The sequence below is a fragment of the Saccopteryx bilineata genome, chromosome 6 (assembly GCF_036850765.1).
Source record: "Saccopteryx bilineata isolate mSacBil1 chromosome 6, mSacBil1_pri_phased_curated, whole genome shotgun sequence".
Classification (NCBI taxonomy): Eukaryota; Metazoa; Chordata; class Mammalia; order Chiroptera; family Emballonuridae; genus Saccopteryx; species Saccopteryx bilineata.
Window position 1 is genome coordinate 46,393,851 of NC_089495.1, and position 15,440 is coordinate 46,409,290.

The 15,440-nt window shown below is 38.3% G+C and overlaps 1 protein-coding gene across 1 annotated transcript in view; it reads right to left on the reverse strand.

Moving 5' to 3' along the window:
• Nucleotides 1-5,281: 5,281 nt before the first annotated feature.
• BIVM (basic, immunoglobulin-like variable motif containing) overlaps nucleotides 5,282-15,440 on the reverse strand; it is an 86,393-nt gene continuing 76,234 nt past the window's right edge. Inside the window, exons 22-24 of the mRNA XM_066237314.1 lie at nucleotides 10,229-10,431; nucleotides 8,137-8,219; nucleotides 5,282-5,965 (exon numbers count right to left, since the gene is read on the reverse strand). Of these exons, the coding sequence (XP_066093411.1) occupies nucleotides 5,381-5,965; nucleotides 8,137-8,219; nucleotides 10,229-10,431 (871 nt within the window). The 3' untranslated portion in view covers nucleotides 5,282-5,380. The remainder of the gene's footprint in view (nucleotides 5,966-8,136; nucleotides 8,220-10,228; nucleotides 10,432-15,440) is intronic.

The window sequence follows — 15,440 nt, forward strand, 5'->3', positions numbered from 1 at the left end:
TCATATAATAATCTTTGCACTACCATGAGTTTATTTAGCATTTCTTCCTTCCAAGGATCCCCAAACAGTTTTCACAGCCACCACATTTTTCTTTGTGTTAAATTAGAAAACAAATTATTCCCCTTACAGTTTACAAACAAGGAAAACCAGAGGTTAAACTGCATCCCTGAGGTCACATGGCTAAACAATAGAAAAAGTGGTCACACGTTTTGTTCCCAGTTTAGTTTCTCTTCTATTAAAGAGAGCAGTCTGTATTATACGTGTCTCCCTGAAAGTCAAACATTTATTAAATGTTAAGACTAGACATACCTAAATGAGTTAGCTGATTTTCTGGAAGGTTAAAAAGTATCATCCACAACTTTTGTTTGGCTGATGAGACCTCTGAGGGTGCCTGAAGGCTAGCACCAAAGCAGGCAGTTTGCTACTGTACACGCTGGCAAGGAGTCCTCACAGAAGGGATTAGGATCCTGACAGCTGCAGCTCAGAGCCTCTCGTTATACAACGAGTCTGTAACGCCCATGAATAAGGAGACCGAAGGACAGTAGGAATATCCCATGTGAGTGCCTCATAAAACACTCTTGCAAGTGACACCATTATTTGGGCAAAGTGATCTGTTTTTTAAATTCAGATGCCAAGAGTTATTTAATTCTCTTTAGTTATGACATTCTGAGACAGAGGTCACATACTTTTCATGTCACCTGTCTGGGTGCAAGTATCGTTTTTAGAATCAGACAACCACACCAGAATGTTTTTGAATGTGTACATCTGTGAATGCAGGAATCAAATTACCTGGATTCCTTCCTACTCAGAACAAGAAGGCTAAGGGTTATGTCCACCTGTTCACCTACACATGTGCATACATAGTAGCACCTGGGAGTACAAATAAATGTCTCGGTTCCCTGAAAATATCTTTTGAAAATTAAATTTATTGGAGTAACATTGGTTAATAATAGTTTTCAGGTGTACATTATAAATGCAACATCTGTGTACTCTATTGCATGCTCACCATCTGAAGTCGTTTCCTTCTGTTACCATATATTTGATCCCTTATACTCATTAGCCCTCTCCCCACCCCCTTTCTTCTCTGGTAACCACTGTTTTGTTCTCTATGAGTGTTTTTGTTAGTTCATTTGTTACTTTTTGTTTTATGTTCCACAAGTAAAATCATACATTTTTGTCCTCTTCCATCTGATTTCATCATATGGTAGTTCTATTCTAAATTAAAATATCTTCGATGGCAAGTTATTATAAACAAATCAAGCAATGTTGTAAAGTTAAAAAACAGGAGTGTGAATACAGCTCCTAAGAAATACTTTATATACCATAATGTATACAAAGTTGGATTTAGATCATGCTAATATATTGAACAGGACTAGTGGTCTGGGAGCCCAATTTTAGTTATTCCTGGTCAAAAATCAGCTTGTAATTTTAGGCATGTAATGTTTCTTAGCTTCCTCATCTATAAAACAGGGCTATAAAAGGCACACAGTATATATTTGTGGAATGAATATGGTAGGTAAAAAGCATTCTGGAAATTGTGAATTCCAAAACAATGAAAATTTATTCATAAAGTTAATTATGGGCAGAAGACAAACTCTCTTTCTGGCTTTTTAAAACAAGAATAAAGTTTCATTTGGTGAGTAAAAATCACCTTTTTCATGGAGATATTTAAAAGATCATGAAATCTCATTGCTAGGTTTCTTGAGAGACAGAATACCTAAGTCAATAATCTAAACCAGCAATTTTTCAACCTTTTTCATCTCATGGCACAGATAAACTAATTACCAAAATCCTGTGAAACACTTAAAAAAATATATATTTTTGCACAAAAAAAATATAGGTATAATTCACACCAAATGGCTGTTCTTGTATTGGCAGTAATCATTTTTCAATTTGTGCATCTAAGGGAAGAGGTCAGTGCCCCTGACTAAATAGTCAAGTATTGCATGTTTTAAAAATTCTTGCAGCAGCTCTGGCCAGCTGGCTCAGTGAATAGAGCATCGGCCCAGTGTATGGATGTGTCCTAGGTTTGATTCCCAGTCAGGCCACATAAGAGAAGTGACCATCTGCTTCTTTCCCCCCTCCCTCTCCTGCTTCTCCCCCGCTTCCCCTCCCCAGCCAGTGGCTCAGTTGGTTCGAGCATCAGCCCAGGCACTGAGGATGGTTCATTGGTTCAAGTGCATCAGCTTCAGGCACTAAAAATAGCTCATTGATTAGAGCATTGGCCTTAGACAAGTTACCAGGTGGATCCCAATCTGGGCACATACAGGAGTCTGTCTATCTCCCCTCTTCTCACTTAAAAAAACCTTGCAACACACAGGTTGAAAATTGATATTCTAAACTGATATGACAATGATTATTTCAATTATACTGCACTGTTTTAAAAGTGCACAGAGACTTCTGCCTCCAGCTTTACATAGCTTATAGCTATGTTTATATTTACAGTTCGAAAAGCTTATTTTAAACACACATACACACACAAGAAGGCATCAGAGTTTCTCAGATAAGAATTCCATACTTTTGATGATTATTGGTGTAAACACGCTGAAAAGCCAGAGAAGACAACATGGAAGGATGCTAGCAGTCTGGGGCAATTATACAGAACTAGGGAGACAAAAGAATAGTGTTTGGAGCTGGCAATGGAGCTGGGAATTGGGGTTTCAACATCCCAGAAAGGGACAGAAAAGTAAGCCTGACATGTCACTCAAGATATTTGCTCAGTAAGATGTTTAGGGCAAGAGACTTAATTTTGCAAGCATAAAGTGGGTAAAGCAAAGCAAAGCTCAAAGAAGGGGACACCTGGCTGTCAGCTGGTACCCCTCTAAAACTTTTTAGAAAATGGGGAGGGCATACTGAAAATAGAGTTCTACAAAGACCACGTACCAGCCTTGAATTCACTCACTTCTGATCAGTGAAGAGATCCTCCTCTCTACTGCCTGCCAGAGTATCTTCTTGAACATCTAGAGGAAGATCCAGAACATCTACAAATTTTAATACACAATGTCCAGCATTCAGTCAAAATTTACTAGCCATACCAAGAAAGAGACAAGAGAAACCCAAAGATAATCCAGATATTGGAGTTCTTTGGCACAGACTTCAAAGAAATGGTGATTATAATGTTGAAATATTGATTACAATTTCACTAGAGAACTGGAATCTATAAAAATGAGTCAAATAGAACTGAAAATACAATAAATGAAGTGCTCAACTGATGAGCTCCTTTAACAGCAAATGTAGAGCTAACTAGTCAAAATATTCGTGAGCTGAAAGATAGTTTTGTAATAACTTTATCCAATGGCCATCATCCCAACTAAGTTATAGGTATACCAACTTACCTTCAATTAATGACAAATTTGCTTTGCTGCTGTTTGTTTTAAAACAGGCAATTTAGTTTATGTTAAAACAGCACCTTGAATTTCAAGTTAGATTTGGGTTCAGGCTGGTGTTTTCTATTAGATAGGTGAATTTAGTAAAGCTGGTTAACATCGCTAAACTAGTTTCTTCCCTTGAAAAAGGATATTTCATGGTCACAGGGTTTAGAGGAAAAAATGATATATCAAACTGTTTTATAAATACTGTACATATGGCATAAGCTACTAATAGTCTTGCATATCACTTCTTCCCTTCTTCCTGCGTACATAGCCCAGGTAGAAACAACATTTTTCACTATTTCCAGTATATTCCAAAGAATATGCTCAGTTCAGTGAAATGGGAGCAAAAGTGATTTTTCTAGTCACCATTAAGATAAGACATTCTGCTTGCCCTGGACTTTGGGTCTTTCCTCTTCCAGTAGGTAGAAATGCAGATGTAACAGTGATCACTCAAGCAAGACAAGTTAATGGCTGAACCTGACATGAATGACTCATGGTATGCAACTGCATTACCAGCTCAGATGGGCCAGACTGTTGAGTAGGAGATAAATAATATTCCAGCTTATTCAGGCCATTCTATATGAACATTTCTGTCACAGCAGCTAAGCCTTCAAGCCAGCTATTACAGTGCAAAACAAATATAAATTACTGATCAAATGAAACAAAATTTCTTTAGCAAAACTACTATTTTTCTACCTACACATGCAGAAAACTCCCAAGAAAAATAGCTTTGAGAAATAACACAAAAAGTTAATTTTGCCCTCGCCCTCCAAGAGTATTCTGCTTCGAATACCTCCAGAGAAAAGCAGCATTAAAGGAGGTTTGTGTTTATTTATGTGGAAGTTACTGTTGACTTTAGAAGGCTGCTAGAGAAGAGACTGACAGAAGCAGAACACATTTCAAATTAGAAAGGAATAAATAATGAGCAAAGAAAAACAGCAGCTGTATTCCAAATATTTGGGGAGTTGGGCTAAAAAATAAATATAAATGAAAAGTCTAGAGAAAACATCAAGGAGTCACTCAAAGATTGTTGAAAGATATTTACTTGTGTTTGGTTTTCATCGGTGAAGATTTTCAACTCTTTGAAGACTGAAGGAAGGAAATCAGGAAAGATGGAAATACCAAAATGCCAGAAGAGAAACACTTGGGAAGAGAGAATCCAAAAGCCAAAGAACTCCAGCTCAAAGTAATTGGTAATACTATCTCCAGCTCATTCTTAGCTAAGCATCCAGAACTTTGGGAGTTGTGACTGAGAGGTCTCAGCAGGAGGAATCACAAACTAACCTTGGCTGCACCACTCTGTTAACAATAACCAACCTCTGGAAGCCACTCCTTAAGTTAATGCACCTACACCTGTCAGTTACAGCCCTACCCCCACACACATTTACACAGAAGTCAGCTGGGGCGACCAGAGTAGTTTGAAGGCAGAACGTCACGGTGCGAGGTTCCCATACAGTGCCTGTTCACAGAGAAATCATGCGCCCCATTTACACTTCCCAGTCACAGCAGACAGACTCCCGTCCGCTGCAGCAGAGAGGTTCCTCCCCTCCTGCTCTCCTAAGTGAACCCTGAGGGAAAATGGGAAGCAACAGAGGACGAGACTGTATGTAGCTGGGTATAACTGCTCACTGAAATGAGAAATCAGGACATTTTTCTCCTCATCTAGGTTGGAAAGTCAGAGGGACGTGTACTGAGAGTGAGTACTGATCAATATAAACCCTTTTTCCTTTTTTTTTAAATGTCACCAGAAAGCATCAAACATTGAACGATAACAGAAACATGAACAAAGCCGTGAATACAAGGAAATATTCAATGAGGTAGAAAATAGAAGAAAAATGAAACATTGAAAAATAAATACATGTCAAGTTAAGAATCCATATTTAAAAACCACACACTAAGTACAAAGACTGTGCGATATACTTATTTTATTATTTTATTTTACTATTTCCTTCCAACAAATTTATTACTATATATAAGTTGTACCAAATTATAGAGAATATATGTTTAAACTAGGTTTTTCTCTTTCTTCTTGTGCTTCCCAGTTTCCGCCTTTTCTTCCCAAACACAGATCTGGCTGTCACCAGGACTGGTTTTGTTTTCGCTGTGTCATCGTCACTAGAGTTGCTTGTAGTGGTACCTTCGTCCCTTAGAGGATCATCAGGTTTCACTATGTTCTGCAAATCTGAAGAGCTGACTTTTGCCTCTGCAGATGCTTTTTCCTGCTGCAACCTCTTTGGAGATGAACACTCAGCATCCTCACTTGAGGACGCATCAGATGACTGTGAGAGGTAGGCTTCCCCAAAAAACCCACCACCTTCGCGTTCTCCTTTAGAACCTGAAATCCTCATCCTCTTCTGGCTTGACGACTCTTTCCATTCATTTACTGTGCTTCTCTTCTGGGTAGTACCTTTTGCCTTATCGGAGAACTCAAATTCTTTCTCCATGGCAACAGAAACTGCTTCTATTTCACTGGCCTCTCTCTCTTTTCTCAGCATACATGTCACAGCTCTGTTAAGTCTCTGGCTCTTAATACCCTTAGCATCTTGTTTCTCCTGTTGAGCTAATCTAAAGAAAGAATCAATTCGGAGCTGGGTCTAAAAAATAAAATAAAATAATAACAAATCAGACAAGTTTCTAAAGCAAGTCTGAGAGTTCTACCTTGATCACTAGCACTAAACAGCCCTTTCAGAGAATACTAATTCATTATCTCAAATGCCATCCTCTCCAATTGAATCACTGACAGAAAACTTGACTTTTTATACTTAATTAAGCATTTGTATCACCTCTTGCAACTAATTCCTCTGTCCACATCTCAAATAAGAAATCCCTTCCTAGGCCTTCAAAAATCATCAACAATTTACAATAGCCAAATATATCATTTTCTTTTTTTTTAAATTTATTTTTATTTTATTTATTCATTTTTAGAGAGGAGAGAGAGACAGACAGAGAGAGAGAAGGGGGAGGAGCTGGAAGCATCAACTCCCATATGTGCCTTGACCAGGCAAGCCCAGGGTTTCGAACCGGCGACCTCAGCATTTCCAGGTCGACGCTTTATCCACTGCGCCATCACAGGTCAGGCCTATATCATTTTCTTTTGGAGGAACAAATTTCACGAGGTTTATTCCTAAATTCTACTATCTCCTTCTTCTGGAAATATTACCATGACAAAACCTTTTAGAGGCAAATTCACAGTCATAAAAATATTCATGCCTTTTGATCAGTAAGTTGATCTTAAAAATTCACATTTGGGAAAGTTATATGCCTAATGAGCATCACAATATTACTCATGAAAAACTAAATGAACTGAACATATTAAGTTAAATCTCTTTGATAAAATGTAATCTGGTCATTTGCTATGATGAAAATTAGGCAATACACAGGAAAAAAATACATTAATAGGTGGGGTTTAGATATACTAAATTGCATTTATGATAAATATATGTAGAAAAGAAAGGGAATTATAAAAAACTAAATGTTAACATCTATATTAGAAATAGATAATAAGTAATTTTAGTTCATTTATTAACTTCTAATTTTAAAGATATGAACTTATATTAACTTCCACATGAAAAGAGGAAAATGTATTACAACAGAATTTATCTTAAATTAGGTAAGAATCAGACACAAAGCCAACTGCCTCTTTGTCTGCTGATGTTCAATGTTTACAGCACAGAAAGTCATCCAATAAGCCATGGGAAACACTTTCTAGAAATGCTGTCTCAGTTTTAGGTATTTTCAAACTTTATTGAACATAAGGGAAAAGAATTTAACTTAAATATATATCTTACAGAATATGGCCTCATTTCTACATGCATGGTTTACCTGTATGTATGTTTTGTGCATTGTCTCTGGGGTGGGAGAATGTTTCTGTATGGGTAAGAACATACTCATGTATAAAAAGGTCCTCATATATAGGGGAACTGAGGACCACACAAAGGCCTTTTTTCTCCTCAAAAATCTTTCCTGGCCCTGGCCGGTTGGCTCAGTGGTAGAGCATCGGCCTGGCGTGCAGGAGTCCCAGGTTCAATTCCCGGCCAGGGCACACAGGAGAAGCGCCCATCTGCTTCTCCATCCCTCCCCCTCTCCTTCCTCTCTGTTTCTCTCTTCCCCTCCCGTAGCCAAGGTTCCATTGGAGCAAAGTTTGCCCGGGCGCTGAGGATGGCTCTGTGGCCTCTGCCTCAGGCGCTAGAATGGCTCTGGTCCCAACAGAGCGACACCCCAGATGGGCAGAGCATCGCCCCCTGGTGGGCATGCCGGGTGGATCCCAGTCAGGCGTATGCGGGTGTCTGTCTGACTGCTTCCCCGTTTCCAAATTCGGTAAAAAAAAAAAATCTTTCCTGTCAATATATTATAGTGACCAAACTTCTACCTTTGGTGATTCCTCCATAGAATTAAAGAACATTAAGACATTAATGATCAGAATTGCTTTGGACTGTTAAAAATAAAAGACTTATTAAAAATAAAAATAGTGCTAAAGAATAAAATATTTAATTATAAACACCTCAGCATGCAATTCATTATTAGACTGTTTTTCAAAGTCAGAAAGAATCAAAGGGACACCAAAGTCTAGTCCTATGGGTGACCTTAGAAATGAAAACAATGTCCAGCCCTATAGGTGACCTTAGAAAATGAAAACAATGTCCAATTTCTCTTTTTGTGTTTTCTTCTGTTCTCATTTAATCATTTAAAAATGTGTTACCTGCCCTAAACAAAAAACAGTAATAACTCTTCATCCTGAACTTAGGAAAAGAGCTACCATGATTACCTGCTGGGTGTTCAGTTGCTTCAACACCGGAAACAGAGACTCATCTGTCTTTGTTCTGTTCCAGCCAAAATACCGTTGACAAAATATGCAGGCAGTTAAGACTTTTACACATTTCTAAAGATATTTAAACAAGTGATATATACAAAGGCCCAAAATACCCATCCTTGCTTCAATTTCCCATATCTCCAAAGATTTTCATATTTATAAAATTAAAAGTGGTAAAAGTAACAAATTACTCCAACATAATCATCTAGCATTATTTTCTTTTCAATATCCTTTAAGATAAAACATATCCAACTCTCATTTTAGGACATCAAACACTCGTAACTGAAAAAAATGTTAACCTAGAATAAAAACAAGTTGCAGATGATATCCATACTTCTTTGAAATAAAAAAATTGCAATTAGGTTAATTCTATTGTAAACTTTAAAATATCTAATCAAATGATTATTTAAACATGCAGAAATGCCCTGGCCAGATAGCTTGGTTGACTGGAGCATCGGCCATATACATAAAGGTTGTGGGTTCTATCCCCCTTCAGGGCACATATGGGAACTAATGTTTCTCTCTCTTTATCTCTCTCTCGCTCTTCCTTCCTCTCTCTCTAAAAATCAATAAAATACATTTTAAAAATAATAAATATGCAAAAAAGAACATCAGTAATAAAAAAACTCTTTTCATTCTTTCAGAATACTTAAGTATGTGATTATATCTATGAGCACTATTACTAGTTATTTCAAATAAAGATACTCTTTAAAACTAAGGATATTATTTATAATAGTTAAAATGTGAAAGCTACCCAAGTGTCCAAATGTGATATATATATACACACACACAGGAGAATATTTTTCGGCCTTAAATAAAAAAATTCTGGCCTGACCAGGTGGTGGCGCAGTGGACAGAGCATCAGACTGGGATGCAGAGGACCCAGATTCGAAAGTCTGAGGTCGCCAGCTAGAGCCCGGGCTCACCAGCTTGAGCTCAGGATTGCTGACTTGAGCATGGGATCAGACAATGACCCCACAGTCTCTGGCTTGAGCCCAAGGTCGCTGGTTTGAGCAAGGGGTTACTCGGTCTGCTGTAGTCCCCTTATCAAGGCACATTGAGAAAGCAGTTAATGAACAACTAAGGAGCTGCTATGAAGAACTGATGCTTCTCATCTCTCTCCCTTCTGTCTCTCTGTCCCTATCTGTCTATGTTTGTCATACATACAAAAAAATTCTGATACATGCTACAATATGGATGAACCTTGAGGACACTGTGCTCAGTGAAATAAGCCCGACACAAAAAAACCAAAGCTGTATGATTCCACTTATATGAGGTACTTAAAATGGTCAAAATCAAAGAGACAATGTAGAATGGCAATGGCCAGGGACTGAGGCCAAGGAGACTGGGGAGTTATTGTTTAATGGGTCTAGAGCAGGGGTCTCAAACTCAACTCAGCATGTGGGCCGCAGAGCAAGATCACAGCCGTTAGGCGGGCCACACTAGGTCTACAAAAGGCAACTGTTACGCAACACTTTTCTCACTGCAGTTGAAAACAAAAAAAAAATCAGTACAACAAGCACAATCATACATGCAGTTTACTCAGTGTCACAAAACGACCAGAAACTGTAGTTCGCATCACAACTGCTGTTAACTAAGCTAATATCTAGCTAGGATGCTAGAGAAATGAAAAATACAAGTAGGCCCCTAGGCTTACTTAATTTTATCCAAAATATTTTGAACTTCGTGGATTAGTCTGCAGGCGCACAAAATTGTTCAGGGGGGCCGCATGCGGCCCGCGGGCTGCAAGTTTGAGAGCCCTGGTCTAGAGTTTCAGTTCTACAAAATGAAAAAAGTTATGGAGATGGATGGTGCTAATAGTTGCACAACAATCTGAATGCTTTAATACCACTGAACTGTCCGTTTAAAATGGTTAAGAATGTTAATTTTATGTGCATTTTAACACACACACACAAACTTGGAAAAAGAATCTAAAAGAAATGTCTTACACAAATAGAATATTAAGAAAATCCAAATTCATGATCCATAAATTTTAAATCAAAACACTATTTGGCTTAACATTCCTTTACGATTTAAGTTAAAGGATACTCTCTGATTCTGTCGAGATCAGGTTTCCCCCACAGAAACGAGCCCTTGGAGTCATCCACCACAGGTCTGAGGTAAGCCTCTGCAACAGCAGGGTTAGGAAAGCCAGCTACCAGTTGCAACTTTCGTAACTTTTTTTTCACTTTGGTGTCATAAGGATTAGGTCTTATCTTCTTATCCTTTTGAGCTTCATGCCACCACTCTCTATAAGGCAAAGGAAACGGGTCTTTATAAATAAGCAATAAGACATTGTAGTAGATGCACTACAGATAAAGAGCTAAACTTAAAGTCAGGAGACAAAACTCAATTCCTAATTTCAAAACAAATCCTACAACCTACAGAATTCAAATGTTATTATCTCTAGTGCTATTAACCACAATATATAATGAATGTAAACAATAATTAAGATTACTCTGTGTTTGGCACTGTGTTAAATGTTCATATCCAATCACCATATGAGCACGAGCCTATCACTGTCCTCACCTCACAAATGAGGAAACTGAACTCAAACAGAAGTCACTTACTCCAGATTTCCCAGCTGGGGTGGGTACAATCAGACCCTGGCAATCTCCTTCAAGAGCCCATACTCATAAAAAAGTCTCAATTTCTTTGGGTCTCTTTCTCATACATAAAATGGAAGTAATACCTGTGTTATTTAGCTACAATAATGGACTTAAGAACATTTAATAAAATATAAAAATGCCAAGAACATTTTAAATTTTAAAAATGCAGAATGTAATTCTACAAAGAATATGATGTCAATTTTGTTGGGGAGAAAAAGTAAATGGAGATATTTAACCAACATTATTTCACTGTGTGCTAGATGTTCTAAAGCAAGAATACAGCTGCCATTTTCTTCTTTATATTTTTTTTTTCATTTTTCCATTATGAACATCAATTATTATGGCAAGTTAAAGCTAACCACACATCCATTCCTTTCTCCCTTCAAGAAGCAGTCTGGCCCTAGCCAGTGACTCAGTGGATAGAGCACTGGCCCGGCGTATGGACGTTCTGTGTTCAATTCCTGGTCAGGGCACACAGGAGAAATGACCATCTGCTTCTCCCCTCTCCCACTTCTCTGCCTCCTCCCTTCCCACAGCCAGTGGCTCATGTGGTTTGAGTGTGGCCCCGGAAGCTGAGGACAGCTCTGCCGGAGTGCATCAGCTTCAGGCACAAATATAACTCAGGACTCGAGTATTGGCCCCAGAAGGGGTTGCGGGCTGGATCCGGTTGGGGTGCATGTGGGAGTCTACCTCACTATCTCCCGTCTTCACAGCTAAAAAATAAATAAATAATTTAAGAAAAGAAAGAAGTGGAGCCCACATCCCCTACCCTGGATCCAGGCAGGCTCTGTGACTGAAGTAGTCATACTATGCCCACCCTCAGGGACTACAATTTCCACATCCTGTCTCTTGGGTAATCTGCCTAGGAAGCAGCCAACATGCTCTAAGGAAGACCCAGCTTGTAAAGAGGTCCAGATAGAGAGGGTTCAAGTCAACAGCCCAGCCATGCCTGAGCTGCTAGGTGAGATAACCACTTGCCAGCTATGTGTGTGTCACCTCAAGTGAATTCTCTAGTCCAGGTGAGCTGTCCCCTAACATACACAAAACAAAGATGACACATCCAGACACAGCCTAACCAGACTGCAGATTCATGAGCAAAACCAATGACAGCTGCTATTTAAAGGTGGTTTATACTGAGGCAACAGGTAATCAGAAGACTTTATATAAGTTTAGTCTTATCAGTGGTGGCACAATGGATAAAGCGTTGACCTGGGACGCTGAGGTCCCAGGTTCAAAACCCCGAGATCACCAGCTTGAGCGAGGGCTCATCTGACTTGAGCACAGGCTCACCAGCTTAAGCATGGGTTTGCTGGCTTGAGCATGGGATCATAGATATGACCCCATGCTCATTGGTTTGAGCCCAATGGTCACTGGCCTGAAACCCATGGTTGCTGGCTTGAAACCCAAGGTCATTGGCTTCAGCAAGGGCTCACTGGCTCAGCTGGAGCCCCCTGGTCAAGGTACATATGAGAAGCAATCAGTGAACAACTAAGGTGCCACAACTACAAGTTGATGCTTCTCATCTCTCTCCTTTCCCGTTGGCCTGCCTGTCTGCCTCTCTCTCTAGCAAAAAAATAAAAAGAATTTACACAATTTTTTAAAATGAATTATATAAAAAGTTAAAACATAAATATAGTCCTTACCAATCTATGCATTCAAAAGAACCTAAAAAAGCTCTAAATCTCATGTTCTGATGCTTCACATACTTATCAATGTTAGCAACTCAGATTTGTTGGCTCAGCCACTGGTTCACATCTCTGATGCAGGAGGGCCATCTAGCGCTAAAAAAGGCTAACTACAGGCTTCACTGTCGGATCAAAAGGAAAAAAAGACCTTTCTTCATCAGTTTTACAATACTGTTTCCAAAGAGTGCACTAAAAAGATACCTACCTATATTTCTCCCCTACTCTGTTGGAATTTCATCTCAAACAGTCATCATAATTGTCAGCTAGGAGGATCATCACTACATGCTGTGAGCTCATCGAACCAAAAGAATCACACCTCCTTAAAGCAAGAGGGCCAGACACAACATAAATCAAAGACGAAAGATGGCACCTGCCAATCAGCTGAGGTGTGGGGAGCACAAAAGGGATGGGTAGCGCTGGTGATAAAATGGACAGATTTGTACCCTGTCCAAGTCAGGGTGGAATCACTATTCTCTACCCCAGCTGTTTTGGGGCTTATTTGGAATATGGAGCCAGTGTTTTCATATTTCATTTTCCTTCAAGAGAATCTAAAATTTTCTGTGAAATCTCCCCAAATTTAAATGTTGGTAGCCAATTCAAAATTACAGAAGAGCACACTGTGTGCCATGCCGAGCACATCTGGGCGAGTTCAGCTGGCACGGCAGAGGCACTCTGCTTTCCAGGGAGAGAATGCTCGCCAGCGCCTGGTGGGAAGGTGAAGGGAACTCAGTGCTACTCTTCCACTGCTTCTCTGGCTCTCTGCTGCTGCGTCTGTCAGGCCCCCGGACCCACGCCCTGCACAGGCTGCCCCGTCTGGCACTGAGGAGCTGGAAGACCAAAGGCAGAAATTGCTAGAGCTGACTAAAATATGGACCATTTCACTGGCAATGAACAAGCAAAAACTGTTGAAAGAAAAAAAAATGGCATAAACAGGGTAGGCATTGAATCAGAAATGCAAATTGTCAATAAACATGAAAAAAAGTCACTCTCACTAATAACTAGGACACCAAATTGATAAATTATATCATTTTCAATTATCCTAAAATAATAATCAGATAAGAACCCAAGGATAAGAACACTCAAACAATTTTTGCTTATACTTAAAAAAAAAAAGGCATTTGATTAGTTATTATACCTCACAAGACTAGTATGGAGTCATTAAAAACAATATGACAGAAATGTATTCATTAATGATATGCCTTGTTCTATCACCAAAAGAGGTACAGATAACATAAAAAGTATGTAACATCATCCCATTCTTGTAAAAAACCTAAATACATACTTACATGAGTGTGTGTGTGTGTGTTTTATATACGTGAGCATACAGCTGACCTTTGAAAAATGCGGAGGTTAGTGGCACTAATCCCAACACAATAAAAAATCCGCATATAAATTTTGACTCCTCGAAAACTTAAATACATTTGTCCCTCCGGATATAAGGGGAACTAGTTCCAAGGTCTTCCGTGGATACCAAAGTCCGTGCATGCATAAGTCCTTTATATAAAACAGCATCTACCAGTTCCCAAACAAACAGATAAAAAATACTGTTTTCAATCTATGGTTGGTTGAATCCACAGATACTAGACCTAGAATATAGGTCAACTGTATAGTTATTGAAAATGACCTACATATAAGTTGATCAATGCATTTCAAACCTGTGTTGTTCAAATCAAATGTGTGTGTGTGTGTATAAAATGTATGATTTTACTGTGCAAAGTTAAAATTACATAAACTAAAATGTTAGCTGTAGTCTTCTTAATCCACATTTTATTATTTTTCTATTATGTATTAATTATCTATACAAAAAAGTTATTCGTAGTTTTCCAAGTTATTTAAACACTGTGACCTACAAGCTACCTAATAACTTATGTCTAGTACATACATTTCCTCAACAATAAAATTATGGAAAGAGATATGAAGAAAGCATAAAGTAAAATACAGCAATATGTGTGCTAAGGCTGGAGGACAGAAATCATTAAAACAATTTTGTATTAATTCAGAAAAATTGAAGTTGTACCAAGCATATTTTCTGATCATAAAGCCTTGAAACTAGAATTCAACTGCAAAAAAGAGGAAAAAAATCCCACAAAAATGTGTAAACTAAACAACATACTTTTAAAAAATGATTGGATCAAAGAAGAAATAAGTGCAGAGATCAAAAGATATATACAGACTAATGAAAATGACAATACAACGTATCAGAATCTATGGGATGCAGCAAAAGCAATGATAAGAGGGAAGTTCATATCGCTTCAGGCATATATGAACAAACAAGAGAGAGCCCAAGTGAACCACTTAACTTCCCACCTTAAGGAACTAGAAAAAGAAGAACAAAGACAACCCAAAACCAGCCGAAGAAAGGAGATAATAAAAATCAGAGCAGAAATAAATGAATTAGAGAACAGAAAAACTATAGAAAAAATTAATAGAACAAGGAGCTGGTTCTTTGAAAAGATCAACAAAATTGACAAACCCTTGGCAAGACTTACCAAGGAAAAAAGAGAAAGAACTCATATAAACAAAATCCAAAGTGAAAGAGGAGAAATCACCACGGACACCGTAGATATACAAAGAATTATTGTAGAATACTATGAAAAACTTTATGCCACTAAATTCAACAACCTAGAAGAAATGGATAAATTCCTAGAAAAATACAACCTTCCTAGACTGAGTCAAGAAGAAGCAGAAAGCCTAAACAGACCTATCAGTAGAGAAGAAATAGAAAAAACCATTAAAAACCTCCCCAAAAATAAAAGTCCAGGCCCTGATGGCTATACCAGCGAATTTTTATCAAACATTCAAAGAAGACTTGGTTCCTATTCTACTCAAAGGCTTCCAAAAAATTGAAGAAGAAGCAATACTTTCAAATACATTTTATGAGGCCAACATAACCCTCATACCAAAACCAGGCAAGGATGGCACAAAAAAAGAAAACTACAGACCAATATCTCTAATGAATACAGAT